General features: G+C 43.0%; 2 protein-coding genes across 2 annotated transcripts in view; one reads left to right on the forward strand and one right to left on the reverse strand.

Annotated features, from left to right (window-relative positions):
* Positions 1–18,672, reverse strand: part of LOC135213647 (lethal(2)neighbour of Tid protein-like) — a 229,336-nt gene extending 210,664 nt beyond the window's left edge. The window contains exons 1-2 of the mRNA XM_064247689.1: positions 18,517–18,672; positions 14,940–15,139 (exon numbers count right to left, since the gene is read on the reverse strand). Coding sequence (XP_064103759.1) covers positions 14,940–15,132 — 193 coding nt within the window. The 5' untranslated portion in view covers positions 15,133–15,139; positions 18,517–18,672. The remainder of the gene's footprint in view (positions 1–14,939; positions 15,140–18,516) is intronic.
* A 5,372-nt stretch (positions 18,673–24,044) lies between these two features.
* Positions 24,045–24,918, forward strand: part of LOC135213881 (glutamic acid-rich protein-like) — a 45,182-nt gene continuing 44,308 nt past the window's right edge. Inside the window, exons 1-2 of the mRNA XM_064247980.1 lie at positions 24,045–24,323; positions 24,434–24,772. Coding sequence (XP_064104050.1) covers positions 24,045–24,323; positions 24,434–24,772 — 618 coding nt within the window. The remainder of the gene's footprint in view (positions 24,324–24,433; positions 24,773–24,918) is intronic.

Below are 24,918 nucleotides of genomic sequence, written 5' to 3' on the forward strand. Positions count from 1 at the left end.
CTATATATATATCTGCCAGGTAAGTATGAACAAACTTTATTGTATCTTAACAACATCATTTTGTTCATGAAACTTACCCAGCAGATATATATATAGCTGAATCCCACCTTTGGAGGTAGGGAGAGACAGAAAAGGATTTTGGAAACACATTACATGCAGATGATTGACATCTTGGTTCCTTACCTGTTAGCATAGTTGACTTCGTGATTACTGTCACCCAAGTCTGCTATTGCTTTACTAGTCTCCAGCAAGGTAGTGACCTATATAGCTGGTGAGTTCTAGATGATCTGTCAACGGGAGCGTGACCACAATGTGACTAGACCATTTTGACCATACTATGAGGGCAACGAAGCAAAAAACCACCACCTGACCAGCCTAACAAATTTAATTCCCACATTAATTAGGCTAAAGGAAAGGAAGTCCGGCTCAGGCAGACGACCTTACAACCATAAATCAATATAAACTTTTTAAAAACTCACCTACCCATTTTCTACAGGGTAGGATGAGTGCTACTTCCTGCCCCCAACAAAGTGTCTGCGGCGACGTATGGTCCAAGCGCATAACAGTTCTCGTATGTCGTCTTCACATCCCGCAGGTAGTGTGAAGTGAACACCGAGTTGCTGCGCCAAAAAGTGGCACTCAGAATGTCATTGAGTGCCATATTCTTTTGGAAGGCTACCGAGGTAGATATAGCCCTCACTTCGTGGGCATTCACTTTCAACAGCTTAATATCACTGTCTTCGCAAGATGAATGCGCCTGTCTAATGGTGTCCCTCAAGAAGAATGCCAGAGCATTCTTCGACATAGGTAACTCTGGTCTCTTGACCGAACACCATAAGTTGTTAGAAGGACCTCGACATTCCTTCGTTTTCCGCAAATAAATCTTTAGAGCCCTGACAGGACACAGGACTCTCTCTGGCTCTCGTCCAATGATTTCCCCCATACCCTTAATCTCAAAACTTCTGGGCCAAGGGTTGAAAGGATTCTCATTTTTAGCTAGAAACGTCGGGCTTAATGAGCAGACTGCATTATGCCCCTTAAATCCAATATGCTTGCTAAAAGCTTGAATTTCGCTAACCCTCTTCGCCGTCGCCAGAGCGGTTAGGAAAACAGTTTTCTTAGTAAGATCTCTTAACGATGCATTTTGAAGCAGTTCAAACCGACTGGACATTAGGAATTTAAGGACTACGTCCAAATTCCAAGACGGTAATTTAGGTTGAGGAATCTTTGTAGTTTCGAAAGACCTTAATAGATCGTGAATATCTTTGTCATTTGCCAAATCAATTCCTCTATGTCTAAAGACTACAGATAGCACACTTCTGTAGCCTTTGATTGTCGAGACCGCAAGCTTCAAGTCGTTCTTTAGGTAAAATAAAAAGTCCGCTATATTTGGCTCACAGAGGTCGTGGTAGAGGAAATGCCCTTCCTTCTGCACCAACTCCTAAACGTAGCCCACTTTGATTGGTACACTGCAAGAGTGGAAGCCCTTCTTGCATTGGCAATAGCTCTTGCCACAGGTCTTGAAAAACCTCTCGCTCTGGCCAACTTTTTGATAGTCTGAATGCAGTCAGACTCAGAGCGGGGAGGTTTTTGTGGTACCTCTCGAAGTGGGGCTGTTTAAGTAGATCTGTCCTCAAAGGCAGTGTCCTCAGGAAGTCTACTACGAAGGACATGACCTCTGTGAACCATTCTTTTGTCGGCCAGTAAGGGGCGATTAACGTCATTCTCGTCCCTTCTGAAGTCGCAAATTTTCTCATCACTTCTCCCAGGATCTTGAACGGGGAAAGGCGTACAGATCCATCCCTGTCCAGTCCCAGAGAAGGGCATCTATTGCTATTGCTCCCGGATCGAGCAACGGGGAGCAGTATACAGCAGAAGCCTCTTTGTTCTTGATGTCGCAAAGACGTCTACTAGAGGACGTCCCCACAACTTCCACAGCTCTTGGCACACCTCCTGATGTAGAGTCCACTCGGTCGGCAGCAGTTGACCTTGCCGACTGAGGAGATCCGCACGGACGTTCTCCACGCCTGCAACGAATCTCGTCAGAATCATTACGTTTTGTGTTTTCGCCCACAACAAGATCTCTCTCGCTAGGTTGAACAATGATCGAGAGTCAGTCCCTCCTTGTTTTTTGATGTATGCCAGAGCTGTGGTGTTGTCCAAATTTATCTGAACTATCTTGTGTGAGACTTTGTCTTCGAACAATTGTAGAGCCAAGTATATGGCCGCTAGTTCTTTGAGATTTATGTGCCAGTACACCTGTTCCCCTCTCCAGGTGCCTGATACTTCTTCCCCCCCTAGTGTAGCTCCCCACCCCGTGGTGGATGCGTCGGAGACCAACACTAGGTCGGGGCTCTGAAGTTTGAAGGATACTCCTTCCGAAAGTTTTAAAGGATCGAGCCACCACTTTAGGTGATCCTTTACTTCTTTCGGAATTCTTAAAATTGCATCTAAATTTTCTTTGTCCTTCCAATTCTCCTTCAGGAAAAACTGGAGAGGTCTGAGATGTAGTCTCTCCAAGGAAACAAACTTCTCCAGCGAGGAAATGGTCCCTAGCAGACTCATCCATTCCCTCACCGAGCATGATTCTTTCCTTAAGAAGACTGATATTTTGTCTAATCCTTGTTGTTGACATCCCTGGGACGGAAAAGCTCGAAAAGCCACTGAATCCATCTGAATCCCCAGATACACGATGGACTGTGTGGGGATCAGTTGTGACTTTTCGAAATTCACCAGAAGTCCCAGGGACTTCGCTAGAGTTAAGGTTGATTGGAGGTCCTTCAGACACTTTTCTTTCGATGATGCTCGAATGAGCCAGTCGTCTAGATATAGAGAGATCCTGATGTTTGCAAGATGAAGCCACCTCGCCACATTCTTCATTAAAATTGTGAAGATCATTGGTGCCGTACTCAATCCGAAGCAGAGCTCTGAATTGGAAAACTCTTCCCTTCATGACAAAACGCAGATACTTCCTCGATTGGGGATGAATCGGGACGTGGAAATATGCGTCTTGAAGGTCTAATGACACTATCCAATCGCCTTGTCTTAAGGGGGCCGGCCGGAACCCCTATATATGGTGGTATAGGGCGAAAAATGCAAAGTCATGAAAAAATTCATGGAGCTTCATATGGCAATTGAGAATACGTATACGAAATATTTTGTCAAAATTCCTCTTACTTTCGTAGTTACAGGGTAATTAGTTATCGTAACTCAATAAGCCTAAAACATTGATCCGTACAAGAAAATGCAATATTTCTTCTATTATCGTAAATTTTGATAATTATTGTCAAAGAAATTGGGAGAAATGGCATCTGTAGACATTCCCCGAGTCGAGAAGGAGACTTCAGGCTCAGCTACCAAGTCCAGTCCTGATTTAGTGCGATCACAGACTTCAAGTAGTCTACATTCCATTTCACCTCTGCCATTCGCCCGCTTTTCTTACGTGTTATGTATGTTTCGGCAAGAATTTCATCATGCCAATGAGGAAAAGACAAGGAAAACATCTCGCTAACATACAGACGAAGAAAAATCGCTCAAGTATTATTACAGAATATCATAATATATGCGTAGTTAGTGAAGAGAGTGGGGAGGGTTGCTTAGTAACGCCCCCGTCTTGCTTGACAGCACACGTCACACTATGCCCAAGGCTACGATCTTTGAGCAAAGAGATCTTCATTTATGATAAATAACAAAGTTTTGGTTTTTCAATACCCAAAATGGAATATGAAATTCATAATAATCATGATTTATTAAATTGTCTTTGTAAAAAAAAAGAGTACGCCTTCGAGTTTCACCTCTTGACATTCTCTTCCATTTTACGTTTGTTTATCTTTGTTTCGGGCAAGAATTTCATCATGCCAAAAAGGAAAATACAAGGAAAACATCTCGCTAACATAAACAGAAGAAGAAAATTCGCTGTAATAGCCGAGTTAGTGAAGGGGAGAGAGAGAATTGCGTAGGAAGGAGTGCCCCATCTTGCCTCAAGCAGTGCCCCAAGGCTGCGATATATGAGCAAAGGGATCATCATTTATGATTAAATTATGATAAATAAAATAGCTTTGGTTTATTAATACACAAAAAAGAAATATACATTCATAATAATCATTATTTATTAACATTGTCTTTATAGAAATACGAAGGAAAACTTTGAACTCCCATATCTCAAAACTATACTTATTGACCTTCAAAATCTATCTTCTCACTTAGTTTTAAAGCTATAACATTGGAATTTGGTATATAACTCAGAAAGACATTATAGAACAATCAATCAAGCCCTTTTTTCAATTTTTGTTTCGATATTTTTTTTATAAATTTTTTTCTCCTGATTTATAGGGTTTATTTTTTTATCATATTGAAAAATTCATATCTAGCAAAAAAATTTACTTTTGAGAAAAAAAACTCTTCATTCGATAGGAGGTCTACATCAGGTCTATATATGGTAGTAATCCCAGGTCTTAATATTAAATATCAAGGGAGGAGATAGAATTTGAAAAATAGTTATTTTCGGGATAAATCGCCCTGGCGTCACAAAACCGAAGGTCAGAGGCGAAAATCATATGCGGTTTGGAGATGTCCCAAGTCACCTTATTAAGTGGTATGAATATCAAAGTCCTGTCCTTAAAAAAGGGCATTAGCCGGCCGGCCCCCTCAAGGCCCCAAGCACTGACTGAGGTATCTCCATCTTGAACCTCTGTCTCTCTATAAAAAGATTTAGACTGCTCACATCTAAAACTGGCCTCCAACCTCCCGACTGTTTCGGTACCAGGAATAACCTGTTGTAGAAATCCGGGGATTGAAGGTCGTCTACCTGTTCTATTGCCTTCTTCTCGAGCATTTGTTCGAGCAGATCGAACAAGATCTGTTGTTTTTCCACTGGTACGAAGTGATAGATCCCTGGGCGTCGTCACAGCGGAGGCGGCTTCAGGAATGGTATTTTGTATCCTCGCTCGATGACATTGAGCGACCAGGTGTCCGCCTCTATCTTTCTCCAGGCTTTTGCAAATAACTGAAGCCTGGCTCCTACTGGTGTCTGAAGGACTACATTCTCATTTCCTACCTCTGGGTTTAGACGGGGCTCTACCTCTGGAAAGGCCTCTTCCTCGAGGAGGAGGTCTCGAGGAAGCCCCACCTCGAAAGGGCTTTATTTTCTTGGAAAACTGTGTTCTTGCAGAAGTCGAAGGAACTACAGGACGTCTAGAAGATTGAGCTAAGAGGTCCTGAGTAGCTTTTTCTTGCAGACTGCCGGCTACATCTTTAATCATAGCCTGGGGAAAGAGATGGTTCGAGAGAGGGGCGAAAAGCAAATCTGCCCTCTGTGCTGGAGATACTGACTTCGCAGTGAATTTGCAGTAGAGAGCTCTCTTTTTTAAGAGCCCTGCACAAAAATGCAAAGCTAATTCCTTTGAACCATCTCTGACGGCCTTATCCATACACGCAAGAACGCTGGATAGCTCCCCCAGGCTAATTGAATCTTGACTACGAGCTTTGTGTCTAGCAGTCCAAGCACCAGTCCAAGAAATTGAACACTTCTATTGGTCCCCGAAAAAGGCCTTTAAGATGGGGGTGGTCCCATTTTCAGCAGGAGTCCATGCTACTTTTGCTGACGAAAGGAGAGACGACCTTGGTGCGTCGACTAGACTGGAAAAATCACCTTGCGCAGATGCGGGAGCTCTTAAACCGACATCTTCGCCTGTCTCGTACCAAATGCCTGCCTTGCCGCATAGTCTTGAAGGAGGCTGGGCAAAAGAAGACTTTCCCTGCACTTTTCTCGACTCCATCCAATCTTGAACCTTTTTGAAAGCTCTTTTAGTTGAAAGAGACTTCGTCATCTTAACAAATCCAGGAGTCTTGCTGGTTTTCGACAATGTAAACTGAGAAGGAGGAGAGCGAGGAGCTGCGGGTTGGAATTCGTCTCCAAAAGAAGCCTGAAGCAAGCGAACTAATGCTTGATAATCAGAAGAAGCTGACATAGAAGGTTGATCCTCGTCTGTTTCTTCTGAAATATTACTCAATCCTCCTTCTTCTGTAGGAGCAGCAGAGGGGCCTCCCGAAGAAGGTGGTAGAAGTCTTTTCGGTCCAATCTTTGATGAAGAGCGCTGCTGTGACGTACTAGGTGCGTTCTGTATATTAGTGTCCATAGGTTCAGGAACAGAAGTGCTTGTTTCCTGAACAATCTCTCGATGGGAGTCTCTACAAATGTTAGAGTGTAGGCGAGAGTCCGGACAAATAACAAGTTGTGAGGCCTGATGAGTGTCCAACAAAGCGTCATTCATAACATCTGTACGGGTGTTCGTAAACTTGTCACACTCGGCATCCATCCGAGCGCCACACCTGACGTCCAGCCGAGCGTCACGCTTAGTGCTCCGTTGAGCGCCACGCTCTGCGTCCATATGAGCATCCAGCTTAGCGTCCATATCCTGATTCTCAGCTTGCAAACCGCCTTGTTCCGCAGCAGAAAGAACATCAATCTTCGAATAAAGCTAGCCCCTATGAGAAGAGAGGGGAACGCTTCGAAGAGTAGGGCGAGTTTACTTCCTCTCGATATACGAATCTGTGCGACATCTGACGTCTTAGTTCTTTTCAGAGGACGCGAGTGTCCCCCAAAGCTCCAACTCCTTTGCGGGGAGGACGCCTCCAAAGACGAAAAGCGCTCGCGGAGGATACGCGCACGAGCGCGCTCTTTGGCAGCCTGGAGATCGTCGACAGGATCTGCCGAAGGGACGCCAGATCGGTGGGGGTTCCCCGTAACCCTCCTTCGGCTTTCGACATGTCCGTCTCCCTGGTCCTGGGAGTTCGACAGAGGTCCAGGCCTAGAGGCATTATAGGGCCAATCTGACGCCCCCTCCACAACACTGGGGGCACTTTCACTGCACTTCACTTCACTAACAATGCTTTTACCCTCCAAAGCGAGCACTTTTAGATTCTAGATTCAGTAATGACTCTAGAATCGTAGATAGGGCATTGACCTCCACAGATTTTTCAGGGCCCGAAGGCACAACAGATTTAGGTGTTGCACAAACTACTGAAGGAATAGTAGGAGAAACCTTACTACCCTTACTTCTACTGACGGATGCACTCCTGGAGGAAGACCTCCTTATCCTATCGCGCTCCAATTTTCGCACATAGGATTCATAAGCCTTCCAACCTGAATCAGACAGACATTCACACTCCTTACAACTGTCATCTATTACACACACATGGTCTCTACAATTCGTGCATACTGTGTGTGGGTCTACCGAACCTTTCGGTAGCCTCACCTTACAACCTTCCATACAACACACTCTGGTGCTAGTTGAACTAGTCCCAGACATCTTAGTTAAAGTAAAAACCAAACCAAATTCAAAATCCAATCCACTATCAGCGTATGCCTAGTCACGATCCACGTTCAATAACCAAAAGACAAACGGAATACTTAATTAAGTAACAGAGAAGTTTCGAAAATCCTAGACGGAGGTGTTGAAAATGTTATTGTTATGATACAATAAAGTTTGTTCATACTTACCTGGCAGATATATATATAGCTGTATTCTCCGAAGTCCGACAGAATTTCAAAACTCCCGGCACACGCAGTGGGCGGCCAGGTGGTTAGTACCCATTCCCGCCGCTGGGAGGCGGATATCAGGAATCATTCCCATTTTCTATTCAGATTTTTCATACCACTGTCCCCTGAGGGGAGGTGGGTGGGTACTTTAATTATATATATCTGCCAGGTAAGTATGAACAAACTTTATTGTATCATAACAATAACATTTTGTTCATGAAACTTACCTGTCAGATATATATATAGCTGAATCCCACCATTGGAGGTGGGAAGGGACAGAATAGAAGGATTAGGAAACACCTCAAGTGCAGATGATTGACATCTTGATTCCTTACCTGTTAGCATAGCTGACTTCTTGATTACTGTCACCGAAGTCTGCTTTTGCTTTACTAGAGTTGCCAACAAGGTAGTGACCTGTGTAGTTGGTGCGCTCTAGATGATCTGTCAACGGGAGCGTGACCACAATGTGACTAGACCATATTGACCATACTGTGAGGGCAACGAAGCTAAAACCACCACCTGACCTAACCTATCGAAGTTAGTCCCATAACTTCTAGGCTAACGAAAGGGAAAGCGCCTCAAGCGACCAACCCTTCAAAGTTAAAAGCACACCTATCCCTTTTCTATAGGATAGGATTCGTGCTGCTTCCTGCCTCCAATAATATTTCTACGGATATGTATGGTCCTAGCGACTCGCAGATCTCATATGTCGTCTTCACATCCCGTCGGGAGTGTGAAGCGAACACAGAGTTGCTTCGCTCAAACGTGGCACTCAGGATATTACTGAGTGTCATGCTCTGTTGAAATGCTTCCGAGGCTGCGCCCTCACCTCGTGAGCATTTAGTTTAAAAGGTTTCAAATCTTTGTTCAAACATGACGAATGAGCCTCTTAGAAAGACTCCTTAAAAATAACGCCAGGGCGTTCTTCGACATGGGCAAGTCTGGTCTTTTTACGGAACACCGCAGATTGTCCGAATGACCTCGACTTTCTTTAGTTTTATCAAGATAAAACTTGAGAGTCCCGACAGGGCACAGGACTCTCTGTGGCTCTTGCCCAATAATTTGTGCCATCCCCTTGATCTCCAGGTCTCTGGGCCAAGGGTTAGACCGGTTTTTCGTTCTTAGCAAGAACGGAAGGCTTAGAGGACACAGAATTATGTCCTCTAAAGCCAAAACCTCTGATGATGGCTAAAACCTCACTAACCATCTTTGCCGTAGCTAGAGTGGTTAGAAAATTAGCCTTTCTGGTTATGTGTATTAAGTTTACAGAAAGGAGAGGTTCGAAATGCTTTGACATCAGGAACTTCAGACTACGTCTAAGTTCCATGCCGGAAGCTTCGATCTAGACAATTTCAAGATTTCCACAGACCTCAAAGATCGTGAAGGGCTTTGTTGTTTGACAGATCCGAATCTCTGAGCCTAGAGGCCGTCAACATATTTCCGTATTCTACAATAGTTGGGACTGCTAGCTTATCCCATACTTCAGACGGAATGGGAAGGCGGTAAAGTAATTCACAGAGGTCAGAGGTGGAGGAACAGTCATTCTTCCTGCCCTGTGTCCAGAAACGGCCCACTCCGATTGGTACACTGCAAAATATGCAGCACTGCTTTGCTTTGGCAATGAGACTTGCAATTAATCTTGAAGATCCTCTCGCTTCTTGACAGTCTGAACGCATTCAGACTCAGAGCGGAGAGATTTTAGGTACCTCTCGAAGTGAAGCTGTTAGAGTAGACCGATTCTCTCGGAAGGGTCCTTGGAAAGTGCTCTCTGAAGGACGTGACCTCTGTGAATCCAGCCTCTCGAAGGCCAACATGGGGCGATCAGCATCTTTCTCACTCCCTCTGACGCCAGCGATTATCTTATTATATTTCCTAAGCTTTTGAATAGGGGAAAAGGGCTAACCAACTATCCCCATTCCATACTATAGGATGGCGTCTATTGCTACCGCTCTCGGATCGAGAATAAGGGCGCAACGTAGAGGAAGCTTCTTCGTCTTCAATATTGCAAAGAAATCTACGAAAGGACGTCCCCAAAGTCTCCACAACTCTCGACATACTTCTAAGCGAGGATTACTCCAACGTCAGTAGTTGCTGCCGTCGATCGAGAAGATCCGCACGGACGTGCAATCGTGTAACGAACCTCTTAAGGATCGTTACGTTCCGTGCCTATGCCGATAACCATCTCTCTCTTCTTGGGATATGAGAGAGCTGCGGAATTATCTGAGATGATTTGGACCACTCGACCAAAACCTCACTCTTCGAGGAACTGGAGAGCCAACCAAATTGCTTCCAATTCTTTTAGATTATGTGCCAGGACCTCTGTCCGGATGCCTGGCTCCCTCTCAGTATCACCTGAGGTGATCCTTAACCCATTGAGAGACGTTTAGAATTATCTCTAGATCTTTGATGTTATTTCAGTTCTCCTGTAGGAAAAAACTGTAGAGGTCTGAATTGCAGTCTATTCAGGGAAACAAGCTTCTCCAGCGAGGAAATGGTCCCCGGCAGACTCATCCATTCCCTCACTAAGCATGCTTCCTTCCCTAATAAGGCTGCGCTTTGCATAAGCAGGAGAGCATTATTATAGTGCTATGCTGCGGTAGACTCGTACAGAATTCTGTTACAGTGCGGTAAGCAGCGCCGAACATGTCTAAGAGATATCTCTGTTGAAAATTTCTTAGCAAAAGGAAGTCGTTTATTCATGATTACCAGAAATCCCCTCAACCCGAGGCGAAAGTCATGATTGTAGGGCAGAGATACGGTTCGTAAATCAATCCCGCGGGAGAGAGAGACGTAACCGACCGAGCATTACAACGAGCTACCTAAAACTGAGTTGGTGACAGTGTGTGACACTGTGACAGTTACAGGCAGCAGCTTATGTTCACCTTCTCGCAGTCTTATGCCGAGTTGCCAGCTATTCTATTCATCTAAGGAATAGATTTTCCATTATTTGAACAGAAACTCTCAAGTTGGCATATTTAAGCGAAACAGAATTCGCTAAATACAGAAGCTGATTTGTGTTGTCCGTAACATTACGCTTAATTAACCAAATGTTAAATCGGAAACTCCTGGAAAGTTGCCGGGAGTACCGATTAAATATACTGCGTCATCCACAATGACAGCAACCTCTCGTTTCGCACTATTCTGCCTGAGTTACCAGCTACTCTCTTCTACGAAGGAATAGGTTCGTTACTATTATCGATCATAAGGAAATTCTCAAGCAGGCATATTTAAGCGAAACATAATTCGCTAGATGCAGAAGCTGAGTTGGTGTTGTTGTAACAATACCTTTAAGCATTGTCCTTACACCGGAAACTCCTGGAAGTTTGCAGGAAGGACCGATTAAATACACTTAAAATAACAGTCCTTTCGGTTGCCATCTGTAGAGGTAACTACGATATGCGTATATGACTTGAACTTTACATTAGTAATATGACGCGAAGATAAAATACATAAGTATTGCAGTCACTTGAACATCTAATTCTCTACTACATTCTTTCCTCTACGAGGAAGAGAGAGAGAATGGAAATCGACTGTCTTCATTCTCTTTGCCAAGAGAAGGAATAATATTATTCAAATGGAAATCCTCAAGTGAGAACCGAAGACCGAAAAGGAAAGTTCAAGCTTCTTATGATATTTGACATAAGACTTCATGGACGTAGTCTATAAGTCTTTTCCTGGATGAGCCTCTGACTAATGAATGAGAGCTCTTTCGAAATTTTGTTACTTATCCGCTTATGCGAAAAATGTTATTAAGAACTTTGTCAATGAGAACTAACCCAATTGCATGACGGAAAGTAATCCAGGAATTCGAGCATATAGCCTTCCCGATTCCCGCAGAAATCGAGGAAGGGGCAGGATTCCTGATTAGAGACTGGGCTTACGACAGGAAGGACCTTAATGTTCCCCTTCGGCAGCGCAATCCCGAAAGCAGACGAGGCGTTTTATGACACCGAAATCTGCTTACAGTTTTCCTGGAATTCATCAAGTGATGGATTCTATTGAACGCTCCCTTCGTAGAAAGCGAAGTAGACATCTTGACGAGACCAAACTCCTTCCTCTTCTTCGACGACGCCCTCTTGAAGAGCGTTCTTGCAGGAATCCTGCCGAACGTCTTGATGCGTAGGACGCCTATCGTTCTGAAGAATGTCCTGGCAAGTGCTCTACCGAGCGTCATGACGTGTAGGATGCCGAGCGTCTTCAAAGCGTCCTCGCTAGCGTCCTGGCTAGCGTCCTGGGCGAGCGTCCAGTATGTGTAAGACATCGAGCGTCTTCCAAAAAGCTTATCAATGTTTATGACGTCGAGCGTCTTCTGAAAGGCCACCCGAAAAGCGTCCTGGAGAGCCGCACGCTGCTCCTGAAGTGTGAGAGCACTATAGGAAGACGTAAGGCTATCGTCTCCAAGACGGCCTTAAAGACCTTCGTTACCTTCTAACAAAGACGGTGGCCGCCTGTGCAACATCTTGCGTCTTAGTAATGCAAATGAACATATCCAGAAACGCGCTCAAAAAAGGAACGCCGAGCGTTCCGAAAGGCATCCTCGCGAGGTGCTTGCCGAACGTCCTGATTGCATTCTTTGAGCGTCTTGAAGAGCGTCCGGAATAGAAGAGCGACGAACATCAAGGGAAGCGTCATAGTGAATGACGTGCGTCAACACGAGTAACTTGAGAGGCTTCCTGGCGAGGGGAGAGCCGCTCATGAAACGCGAGCGTCCTAAGCATAAGTACGGTGATCGTCATCAGGACGAGTCTTAAGGACGTTCGCCACTCTTGACAAAAACGACGGCCGGCTGTGCGACATCTTGCGTCTTTGTCACGCTCATCGACACTGCAGAAGGGCATTTAAAAGGACGCCTGTGTGTTCTTGGGTATGAGGAATTCTTTGCCCTTCTGTCGAAAACTAGGATAGTCTGTCCAGTGTCATCTCTGTCCGCTGACAGAGCGTCCCTTAGGGACGAGTAAGATGCGTCTTGGCGAGCTGTTTGACTATGCAAATCAGCTTGCCGGACGTCAAGCTTATGAGCTTGAACAATATCCCGTTTCGTAGTAAAGCGAACGTCACATAACGTATACATAGCGCCATGAGGGGAGGAGGGAGGGGAGCGTCTTGGAAAGCAAGAAAACAATCCTTGCTACAAGAGTAAAGACGTTCCTTCCTCTCGATAGAGCGTTGAATGTCTCGAAAGGCGTCCTCGTGAGGGTCCTGCCTTAAGGACATTTTTAATCTCTTGACCAAGACGACAGCCGCCTGTGCGACATTTTGCGTCTTTGTCACGCTTATCGATATTAAGTCAAGCCGAAGGGACGCCAGATCAGTACTCTGACGCTCCCTCCTGACGAGAGAGAGGACGTGAAGCATCCTCTTCTCTAAAGCTTCTTTTTTAGAGGGCGCGAGTCCTTTCGAGAGCTCCAACCTTGCGGGGAGGACGCCTCGGAGGACGAGAAGCAATCTTTCATGATTCGTGCACGTGCACGATCTTTGGCAGCCTTATCCTGCCGAAGGGACGCCAGATCGGTGGGGGGTTCCTGTAACCCTCCTTCGGTTTTCAACTTGCCCCCTCCCTGGTCCTGGGAGTCCGACAGAGGTTTAGACCTAGAGGCGTTATAGGACCGATCTGACGCCCCCTCCACAACACTAGGGGCAAAATCAACATCACTACACTCACAACACTGATTGGAGAGCGAGCACTTTTTCAAGCTTACTTGATGTAATCCACCATAATAGAAAGGGCATTACTTCTCACAGACACTTCCTCTAGGCCCGTAAGCCATACCACAGGGTTAGGCAAAATAAAGTCTACTGGAGGTTAGTAGGTTCATTATCCTAACTTCTGTTACTGTGGAGGAAGACCTCCTGATTCTATCACGCTCTAATTTGCGTACATACGAATCATACGTCTTCTTTCGGAATCAGTCAACATTACACTAATTACATTGATCTTTCAACAAAGAAAACATGTAAACGTCATGTATACTAAGCGAGTGTCTACCGAAGGTTTCGGTAGCCTCCCCTTACCCGTTGCAGACAACAAAGTCTGAAACTAGGCTAACTAGATTCAGACATCATATGCAATGAAAAAATTTTAATTAATTTATGATAGCGTATGCCTAGCCACAAATCCAAGTCAATCATTCAAAAAAAATAAGTAGGATACTTAAGCGGCTAATGAAGTTTCAAAATCCTAGGCGGAGGTAATGGAAACAGGTGTTTTCACTACCGCGACAGAGAAAAATCTGAATAGAAAATGGGAATGATTCCTGATATCCGCCTCCCAGCGGCGGGAATGGGTACTAACCACCTGGCCGCCCACTGCGTGTGCCGGGAGTTTTGAAATTCTGTCGGACTTCGGAGAATACAGCTATATATATATCTGACAGGTAAGTTTCATGAACAAAACAGTTGTTATCAGCACCGGCGACAGAAAAAACCTGATAGAAAATGGGAATGGTTCCTGACTCCCGCCTCCCAGCGGCGGGAATGGGTACTAACCACCTGGCCGACCACTGCGTGTGCCGGGAGTTTTGAAATTCTGTCGGACTTCGGAGAAATACAGCTATATATATATCTGCTGGGTAAGTTTCATGAACAAATAGGCAGTTATTTATAAACATTTTTAGGATGATATTTTAAGGTATATTTAAGGTTTGAATTCAGTATTAAAATAGGCAGTTATAAGCATTATTTGAGAGGGTCTCAAGTATTGTAGAATTTTAGCTATGTATTAGTAGACGGTTGTGGGCCTTAAAACCACCGAATACCAAAGCTTGCCTATTACGGCAACTCTTTCTTACAGGCTCTTACTGAATGAATATTCAAATAATAAAAGAACACACCAACAGAAAGCAAAGTTCATCTGTTGAACTCCTACTGAAACCAGTGACAGAAATAGACTGTTTTGTTACGAATATTTGTACCTATTGGTGTCCTGGGGGGGGTGGTGGAGGAAGTAGATGGATAGAAGACAGATATTCACAGACAACCGAATGTTCTCGTTTATTTTTTAATCTGTTGAACTACTTCTGGCATGGAAGTAAAAGCTATATAATTGAGAAGTAAGGTTCATTTAAAAAATATACTTTAAATACAAGTACAATACTGTTATTTTAATATATAAGCTTACTTTCTTAAAGACAGGATCATTGCCATTTGCTATTTTCTTTGTGTGACAGAAACTTGGTTATTGTTACCGCCAAATACAACTTGTTAACTTGACTTTTTCTCTTGAATCGAATACAATTAACATTAATAATGCTTCCTGTTGCAAAACCTATCCATCCAGTGAACTAATAAGTGTCATGTTAGTTTTTTACAGTTCATATTACAGTAGTACTATATTTTTTTGTGACCTGATGCACAAAATACTAGCAAACTCGTGTTTCACATTCTGTGAAAGTATACTTACATTTAACTCTTTGTATGATGAAAATGTTGATCACTATCTCTGCTAGCAAGAAACCAACAGCTGATATCCATAAGTATCTTGGGGCAAAAAGAAGTTCCTTCATCATTTCCATGTCAACATTTTTTAAGTCATTTAAAATTTTGACCAGGGAAAATGGAGATTTCTTTCTCTGAGGCTTCTCTGATGGGGCCATTACAATTCTGAAAATGAAATGAGAACTTCCTAATTTTTGGAATGGAAATTTGGTGACTGAAATAACAGCCAAAACCTTATACTACAACATATTACATACATACTTCTGAATTTGAATGTGTATATTGTATGGACGCGAACAAAAAAGGTAATTACAGTAAAGGTCACTGAAACATCAAAGAAAGTGCAAGAGGCAAGGTTAAGATGGTATGGCCACCTGATGAGAAGAGAAGAGCAACACATGGCAAGAGAAGTGATGGACGTGGAGGTGGATGGAACATGAAGGAGAGGAAGACCTAAGAACAGGTGGAGAGATTGCATTAGAGATGATATGAGGGAGAAGGGAGTACAGGAGAAAATGACACAGGACAGAGGTGGATGGAAGAGACTCATTAAAAACGATGACCCCGAATAGGGATAAAGCTGTGAAGAAGAAGGGAAGGCTTTGGTATGATTGCATGTAATACTAATGTAAAATAGTACAATGCTTTAAAGCTACTGTGATTTGTATTTTTCCTAATATGCAAACCTGAAGTTTGTATGTTCCCCTCATCTGTTGATAGTTTGCTTCCTTTACACGGTAGTGAACTATGGGCAGGTAGGGGGAAACCCCTGTTGGTCTGCACTCCACTTCACTTCCCAGCCCAGTAGCATGACGAGAAGGGTAGCTGAGTTTGGCCATTAATGTAAACTCAAGGTTTGTATGTTAAGAAAATACAAATTGTTTCAAAAATGACATTTTGATAAGTTTTCTATACTCGCCAAATAATTACATAGCTGTAAGTTCCACTTATATGGAAGCTTGAATTCAAAATTTTGCAGGTAACACTTCATATAACTGAGTAAGTGACCAGTTCTGCCCACTAGCGTGAGAATAGGAATGACGTAAGCAGAAGGCTCAGTTTGTTCATGTCTTATGTCCATCAGTGGGGAGGAGGATGGGCTCCAATACTACTATATAAAAAACATTATTTTATTATGAAAATGTCATCTTTATATAAGCAACTTACTTAGTAATTACATAGGTGATTCCCACATTGACAGGGAAGACATGGGCATATACTACTTCAAAATATTAAGTAGTGTGATAAATTGAGACAGAAAAGTTGCTAGCATTGAATAAAATGCTTGTCATTTCCTTAAGTTAAGAGTGCTACTGGGATACTGCCGCTGGTTGGTGCTCATCTTAATTTGTAGTGGTGTGGCGGTATAGCCAAGTGTCACCTACTATATAAGTGGGAGTTTTACATCAACGGTTCATGTCCGAATGCTAGTAAAGCACGATAGGTGCCCACCCTTGCCTTGGGTGCAGCACCAAATTAAAACAACTATACAATATTGTCACCTACACTGAGATAAAACCACAACCCATCCACCCCCTAGCTCTGCAAAACTTGGCACCTTATTACAAGATGAAGAGATACATAATAGGAAAAAAATCCTATGCTTCCTTCCACTATACCATGCCAGCAAATACCAAATCCCTTAATATTATCATTATGGTCAATATAATATTTTCTTTAAAATGTTATTATTTCTATAAGAAACTATTTCCCATTCTTATTTCATTTATAATATTATCTAAACCTTTATTATTATCTTTTCACTATTTTTCAAGGGGGCTACCTGCCCAGGCACGCCCGTGGCCATGTCATCGAGGGTCACTTTCTAGGCCACTTGGCTGTTTTTGCTCCATAAGAAATAAAAAGGCCAGGATTTGAATCACCCATGAAATCGTTAATAGACGGGAGTTATCATTTAGACCCATATAATTTTATAAATAAAAATAAGTATATATATTATATATACAGTACCTAAGTATGCTGCTTAGTTGTCAATCAAGTTTTTTCTAATCAAAAAGTATTTTTTTACAAGCTAGCTATTGTATAAATTTGTATTTTTCTCAATCAAAACATGTGCCTCAATGCTAAATTTCCTTTTTTAACAACTTTCTGGTTGAAGCAAATTTGGTCCCATTAATTTCTTATGGTGCAAAAACAGACAAGAGGCCCAGGGAGCGAAAGCGACTGCGTCACATTACGGCGGTAATCTGGCAGTCAAACATCATCATACATACAAAACGTAAATAATATATGAGTATTACGATTATAACAATTACATGAATAGCTGATAACAGTCTGCATGAATAACTGGTAATCTTCTCAGATATGCATTGTGTACATATATAAGTCACTATCTTCTGCAAGACACTATCTTCTGCAAGAAAGTTGAGTATAGCAATTCATCTACAATTGGTACAAAAGTCAGGATGTCATGACATCATAATACAGGACTGGAAAATAAGGCCCTAATTCCAAAAATAATTACTTAAAACACCATTATAGTATTATACAAAAGTTATGTTACGTATGTAATATACATTACATTGTATGTAATGTATATTACACTGTATTTAATATACCTATACTAACAAAAAAATAGGAAAATGCAAAAAATACATTGTAGCTACCTAATGTTCACAGCAAAACCGTTAATATTTGAGTCAGGAATCTAGTTACTTTTTCAACAATGAACATTTTCAAATTAATTATCATGAATATGTAAATAATTTATGCAATTCATGACCTTATACTGATGTTTAACTATTTATTTAAATAACTACTATCTAGCACACGCTTCTTCTTTCTACTGAAAAATCACAAGTTTCCTTGTATCCGAGGCACAGGGCGTCATTGTTTACGATTGTTGTGAAGAAAGTGTCCCACGTCTATGAGTACAAGTGGTGTGCGGATTTAGCACATGGAATAGAAAGTTTATTGACACAAGTGACTTCGCAAACATAGAGATGGCGTCAATCTTCTACATTTTTGGTGTTTCAAGTAAAAATTTTGAAAGTGTCATGGAGGTATTTTTGGACTGAACATGGCTGGACTTTCATTAACCTCTGTTTAATCTTAAAATATGACCTTAATTTCTAACTTTGGAGAAAATACTTACTTCGAAAGGAGAGTAGAGGTCTCTAGGTGTTGCTCTCACCACCAATGACTCGTGACTGGTGCCCATCTCGGGTGTCAGAGCGTGTTAAAGAACTTTTTCGGAGGGTGGATCAACAAGCGGTCAATACTGGATCAGCTAGTCCACTCGGTTGTTTCCCCGTGGTGGTTGACTAAAGTAAAGTTTTACCATCGGGTAAAACCAAAATTATCCCAATTACAGTTTTAGGTAAAAGGGACAGAGACAAGCCGAAGACGGGGGGTTGGAAGTAGGTTACTACCTAAGCCAAGCTAGTACTAGCCTACCTACTAGGCTATAGGTAGTACCTAATACCTACCTATACTAATACCTACACTTAATAACATGGAGGGATAGCAAAGCTAAACTAAACCTTCTTCTTTTAACTACCTAGAGCTCTGATGACACATACCTAGACTATGAGTCCTTTTTAACAAGAAAAGCTGTTAGTTTCGAGCTCAATATCTATCGATGCATATTCTGAAACCAACCCGGTAGTAGCAATATTGCATTGGAGTTGGACAAGAGGGTCCAGAGGGAGTAATAGTAGTAGTGGGCGAAAATTGCCTTTGAAACGGCTCCCTTGTTTATCTTATTCCTCCTGTGTTTGTGTTTTTTTAGGATCAGAGTTTGGGTAAGCCTATAGATGTTCTGAAGCTGGACATTTCTGTGCAAAGAGCTCTACATTTCCTTTGTCTTCATTACATGGAAACATTCGGTGTCTTCCCTTATGTTTTCTTTATAGCGTTAATTTTATTCTCTTAGCCTATCGAAATATTTTACCACCTATGTGAGTTTCGACATCATGTGCTACCAGTACAAAAAATGTAAGTCGGAAAATTAATCAAGACCACTGGTTTTGGAATTACAGTTGTTTAAATTATTAATCTTTCGTTGTCCAAGAAAAAAATGCTCAAGTTTACCTTTGCAAATATAAACAACCAGCTCTATTTTCTAAATATAGCCTCCGCGTGTGGGATTTTCCTCATTTTCTCCCCTTCTCTTCTTACTTCTCTAATATCTTCTTCTTCAGCCTACTCATTTCTTCTATACTTTTTTCCTTCTCACCTGTACTTTATATATACTACGCAGTGGAACTGCGATGCCATTAATTTAAGTGAAGCAAGATACGATAAAGAAAAAAATACGTTACATTTGCTTTTTCCAATAGCTCCGTATACTATGGTTCAGCTGAATTCAAATATTTCTGGAAAGAACAACGCAGTTATATACTGTATACAAATATGTAATACACAATAAATATATAATGATACTTTTAAGTTACTTAAACTGAAAAGAATATTGTCGCAAAAAATTAGTGCACGAATTTTCCGAGACTTATTGTCCACCAATTCCATCTTTTCCCCGCTTGCAATATAAGGCAAATTGCCATGTATACGTTTAAGGCAGATTGGCTGCTGCAGTGAAATGATGGAGGAGTTATGGGAGTTCCATTTGACAACGTCTTTGAGAGAGAGAGAGAGAGAGAGAGAGAGAGAGAGAGAGAGAGAGAGAGAGAGAGAGAGAGAGAGAGAGAGAGAGAGAGAGAGAGAGAGAGAGAGAGAGAAGTTTCGTGGTTTGTATTACTGTTGAGATCGTGTGGTGTGTATTTGTGTTTTGGTTTTCCGTAAAAGAGAGAGAGAGGCGTAATTGGTGGCTGGATTGTTAGCAATTGAATTGGCTGTTGGTGAGTTCTGGGTTATCTGCTGTTGCAGCTGGGGTTGGTTGTTAAGATCAGAGTTCTGAGATCAGCAGTGTCGGCAGGGGTCTATGGAGAGTGTTGAAGGCATTGAAAGTCGGTTAAATTGTGAGCTATTGATTTGTTGTTTAGTTGTTGTTAAGTTTGGTGTTGTTTGCTTTAGAGTTGTTGTGCCTGTGTTGTTAGAGTTGTGCGTGTGAGTTCCTGCTGGGTTGTATGTGAGTTGTTGTAGCTGAGGGTTGTTGTTGGGAAGCTGTTGTGGTTTCTTGGTGTGGTTGTGAGTTGTTGAGCGTTGTTGTTGGTGAGCTGTTGTGATTTCTTGGTGTTGTTAGTGGGTGTGTGTTGCTTTTTGTGTTGTTGTTTCTTTGTGTTCATTGTTTGTGCGTGGTCTTTTGATGTGGTTGCATTCCTTGTTTGTTGTTGTATTGCTGAGTTGTGGTTGTGTTCCTTGTTGGTTTGCTGTGTTGTGGTCCTTGGGTGTTGTGTTGTTATTGTGTTTTGGGGTTGTGGTTCTTGGTTGTTGTTGAGTTATGGGGTTGTGGTCCTTGGTTGTGGGGTTGTGGTTCTTGGTTGTTGTCTTTGTTGTAGTGGTGTCTCAGCGACCTCGACCAGTGGACATTCAAGATGGCGGTGGCATAGCTCTGAGTACATGCTTGTGTTTTTTGTTCTGTGTGTAAGTAGGTCAGTTGACCTGCGTGGATTCCGTAGTGTAAGAGGAAAGTGTGACTGAGGGTGAGTTTGGCAGCTGGATTGGTTAAGTTTTATGTGGGGGGGATTTCGCCTGCTTGTTTTTTGAACTTGTGATCCTGCCACATTAGTGTTTGGGCGCCCGAACAGGGACTGCTGGTGCGGGAGCTGCAGGATGATTGGGGTAGTGAGTTGTGTGACTAGAGGAGAAAGTGAGGATGGAAGGGTTGAAGGAGATGGAGAGGCTGAAGGAGGAGTTGTGGTTGGCGAGGGAAGCTAAGGAAAGGTTGGAAGTGGAGAATGAGAGGTTAAGAGTAGAGTGTGAGTCAGCTGAAGAGCGAGTTAGAGGAAATGAGAGGAATGCTCAGGAGTGGGAAAGTAGAAATGAAAGAAGAGGTGAAAGGAGCGGAAGAGAGAATGGTTGAGAAAATGGACGAAAAATTCGGAGTAATGATGAATGCAGTGCAGGAGATGATGAAGGGATTCATGGGAGAGGGAGCAGTAGGAGGTAGGCCTACTGGGTCTTGTGATGGGCCAGGAGTGATTAAGAAAGTGAAAGAACAGGTGGATGAGAGTACTAGTGATGAAAGTGATTTGGTTGTGATAAATAAGGGAATGAAGGGGAAGACACAGGATAAGGATAAACCTGAGGACACAAATAAGAAGGGGGCTGAGGAAAAGAAGGCTAAGGGAAAGAAGGTTAGTAGGGGTGAAGGACAGGATGAGACTAGGACTAAATACATTGGGGAAAGGGCTGAGAGTGAATTAGATAGTGGTGAGTGGAAGCAGGTGGGTAGAAAGAAGAAGGGTAAGAAGAGCATAGTCAAGAGTATGGACGTGAGTATGGAAGTGGATTTGCTGTATTCGGAAGAGGGAAAGAAGGGTCAGAGTGGAAGTAGTGGAAGTGAGAGTGAGAGTGAGCAGGAAGTACGAAAGGCTGTGTGTATGAGAGAGGTACCTTGATGTGCACAATACGAGGAATATGGTAGTAGGACATAGGGGACCTTTTGAAGGAGTATGAGAGGTATTGTGTGGTTAAGTATGGGGATAACAAGAGAGTCTGGGCAAGAGAGTTAGGTAGCTTTTTGACGGGATTTTTGTTGCGTATGTATGGGATAATGATGAGTGTAGGGAATGTGCCATATAAGAGTGTGTAAGCCAGGATTGTGGAACAGGCAAAGAGGATAAAGAGTACCATTAGAGATAGGAGAAAACAACATTTTGAAGAGGCAAGGATAAATGTTGGTGAGTTGTTGTCAATGTATGTCTGTGGGTTAGAAACATTAGGCAGGAAAAAGTTTGTGGACGAAGGGATAAATTAGTGTAAGGAGTTAGTGATGAAGTTGTTGGCGACTGTACCAGAGAGAGCTTATACGAGTTTATGAATCTCAAATGTAAGGAGAAAATGAGATGGACGAATGAAAGATTAACGTGGAATGACATTTTAGAAATAGTAGAAGATTACGAGCTAGATAAGTGTATGAAAGAGAGTAGAAGTGTTAGTGTTAGGATTGAAGTAGCTGAAGTTATACCACAGTTTAAGAGCTATAGGGAGGCAGTTTTAGAAGGGCCGAGGCGAATGGCAGAGCGAGTGGTTGATAGGAGCGTTAGAGCAAGTAACGTGAGTGTAGTTAGCCCTAAACGAGATAGGAGTGTGAGTGTTGGAAGAGTAGGGTCAGTTAGTTGTGAGGGGGAGCAGCAGTGTTACAGATGTGGTAAGCCAGGACATGGGAAGAATGAATGTTGATGGGCGTTAGGAGCATGCTTCGGGTGTGGGCAAATGGGGCATTTAGTGAGCGAGTGTAAGAAAGATAGGGATATTAAGTGTTCCAGGTGTGGACAGGAAGGGCACATAGCTGGTGGATGTTGGGGTACCCGTATGAATGTTGTTTGTGGCAACTACAGGAAGAACGAGCATTATGCTAGGATGTGTAAAGAACAGCGTGCGAAATGTGTTGAATGTGAAATGGAAGGTCACGTGGCGAGTGCATCTAGGCGAAAGAGGATGAGTCAGGTTGGGAATTCGGGAAACAAGTGAAAACGGGATTCAGTTGGGTGGGTCTCTAGTATGCGACAGTATGTTCAGGAGAATGTGATGAGTGAGTGGTTGAGGGTGAATAAATGTGAGCCGAGTGTCAGTGAGCAAATGGGTCTGGGAGATCGGCAGTTAGTGTTGGTTGAGTATGGAAGAAAGCGGAAGAAGGTAAGGGAAGGGAATGAAAGGGAGAAGCGTGAACTGGATGATAGAAGGGTTAGTGTTAGGGTAAAAATGGTGGATAAGGCATGTAATACAGATGACTTTGAGGGGAGGAATGATACTTATAGTGTGTGTGGGTTTGAATTGTCAGGGTTTGGTGAGATTTCAGAAGGAAGGGAATCAAGTAGTAAGGACATGGTTGGCAGTATGAATGAGTCTCTTCAGGAGTTTAGCAGGAGTGTAAATGAGGTGAGTGATTAGGTGGCAGAGTTACAAGAGATATTAGGACAAGAGTTAGAAGGGATAGATGAGATAGTGAATGGGATTTGGGAGGATGGTAGTGAGGGAGATGGTAGTGGGAGTCTGACTGGAAGAGGTCTGGGAGAAATGGATGGCAGTGTAACTGAGAGTGTGTATGAGGGCCCTAAAACAAGATCCAAGGGGGCCTGCGTCCGAGCATCCGTTGGTGTTGCGGAAGCCTATTTAGTGTGGGTGTTGCAAGTGTAAGGAGATGTAGTCAAATGTTATGGGGGAGGAAATATGGAGGAGTTATGGGAGTTCCATTTGACAATGTCTTTGAGAGAGAGAGAGAGAGAGTGAATGAGTAAGTTTCGTGGTTTGTATTACTGTTGAGATCGTGTGGTGTGTATTTGTGTTTGGGTTTTCCATAAGAGAGAGAGAGAGAGGGCATAATTGGTGGATGGATGTTTAGCGATTGAATTGGCTGTTGGTGAGTTCTGGGTTGTCTGCTGGTGCAGCTGGAGTTGGCTGTTAAGATCAGAGTTTTAAATCAGTCTTTAGTGAGGGCCTGTGATGATCAGCAGTGTCGGCAGCGGTCTATGAAGAGTGTTGAAGGCATTGAAAGTTGGTTAAGTTGTGTGTTACTGATTTGTTGTTTAGTTGTTGTTAAGTTTGGTATTATTTGCTTTAGAGTTGTTGTGCCTGTGTTCTTAGATTTATTTGTGCTTGTGAGTTCCTGCTGGGCTTGTGGTTCTTGGTCGTTGTCTTTGTTGTAGTGGTGTCTCAGCGACCTCAGCGACCTCAGCCAGTGGACATTCAAGATGGCGGTGGCATAGCTCTAAGTATCTCGAGTTGGGTGAGTACATGTGTTCGTGTTTTTTGTTCTGTGTGTAGGTAGGTCAGTTGTCCTGCATGTATTCCTTAGTGTAAGAGGGTGAGTTTGGCAGCTGGATTGGTTAAATTTATGGGGTTGTTGGGGGGGGGGGGATTTTGCCTGCTTGTGTTTTGAGCTTGTGATCCCGCCACCTTATTATTTGGCGCCCGAGCAGGAACTGCTGGTACGGAAGCTGCAGGACGATTGGGGCAGTGAGTTGTATGACTTGTGGAGAAAGTGAGGATGGAAGGGTTGAAGGAGATGGAGAGGCTGAAGGAGTTGCAGTTGGCGAGGGAAGCTAAGGAAAGGTTGGAAGTGGAGAATGAGAGGTTAAGGGTAGAGTGTGAGGAGCTGAAGAGCAAGTTAGAAGAAATGAGAGGAATACTAAGTAGTGGGAAAGTAGAAATGAAAGAAGAGGTGAAAGGAGTGGAGGAGAGAATGGTTGAGAAAATGGATGAAAAATTCGTAGTAATGATGAATGCAGTGCAGGAGATGATGAAGGGATTCATGGGGGAGGGAGCAGTAAGAGGTAGGCCTACTGGGTCTTGTGATGGGCCAGGAGTGATTAAGAAAGTGAAAGAACAGGTGGATGAGAGTAGAATGACAAAGGTGATTTGGTTGTGATAAATAAGGGAAAGAAGAGGAAGACACAGGATAAGGATAAACCTGAGGACACAAATAAGAAGGGGGCCGAGGAAAAGAAGAAGGCTAAGGGAAAGAAGGTTAGTAAGGGTGACAGACATGATGAGACTAGGACTAAATACATTGGGGAAAGGGCTGAGAGTGAGTTATATAGCCATGAGTGGAAACAGGTGGGTAGAAAGAAGAAGAGTAAGAAGAGCGTAGTCAAGAGTATGGACGTGAGTATGGAAGTGGATTTGCTGTATTCGGATGAGGGAAAGAAGGGTCAGAATGGAAGTAGTGAAAGTGAGAGTGAGCAGGAAGTACGAAAGGCTGTGTATATGAGAGAGGTACCTTGATGTGCACAATACAAGGAATATGGTAGTAGGGACATAGGGGACTTTTTGAAGGAGTATGAGAGGTATTGTGTGGCTAAGTATGGGGATAACAAGAGAGTCTGAGGAAGAGAGTTAGGTAGCTACTATCGATCTTTTTG

The sequence above is a fragment of the Macrobrachium nipponense genome, chromosome 43, assembly GCF_015104395.2.
Source record: "Macrobrachium nipponense isolate FS-2020 chromosome 43, ASM1510439v2, whole genome shotgun sequence".
In the NCBI taxonomy this organism is placed as follows: Eukaryota; Metazoa; Arthropoda; class Malacostraca; order Decapoda; family Palaemonidae; genus Macrobrachium; species Macrobrachium nipponense.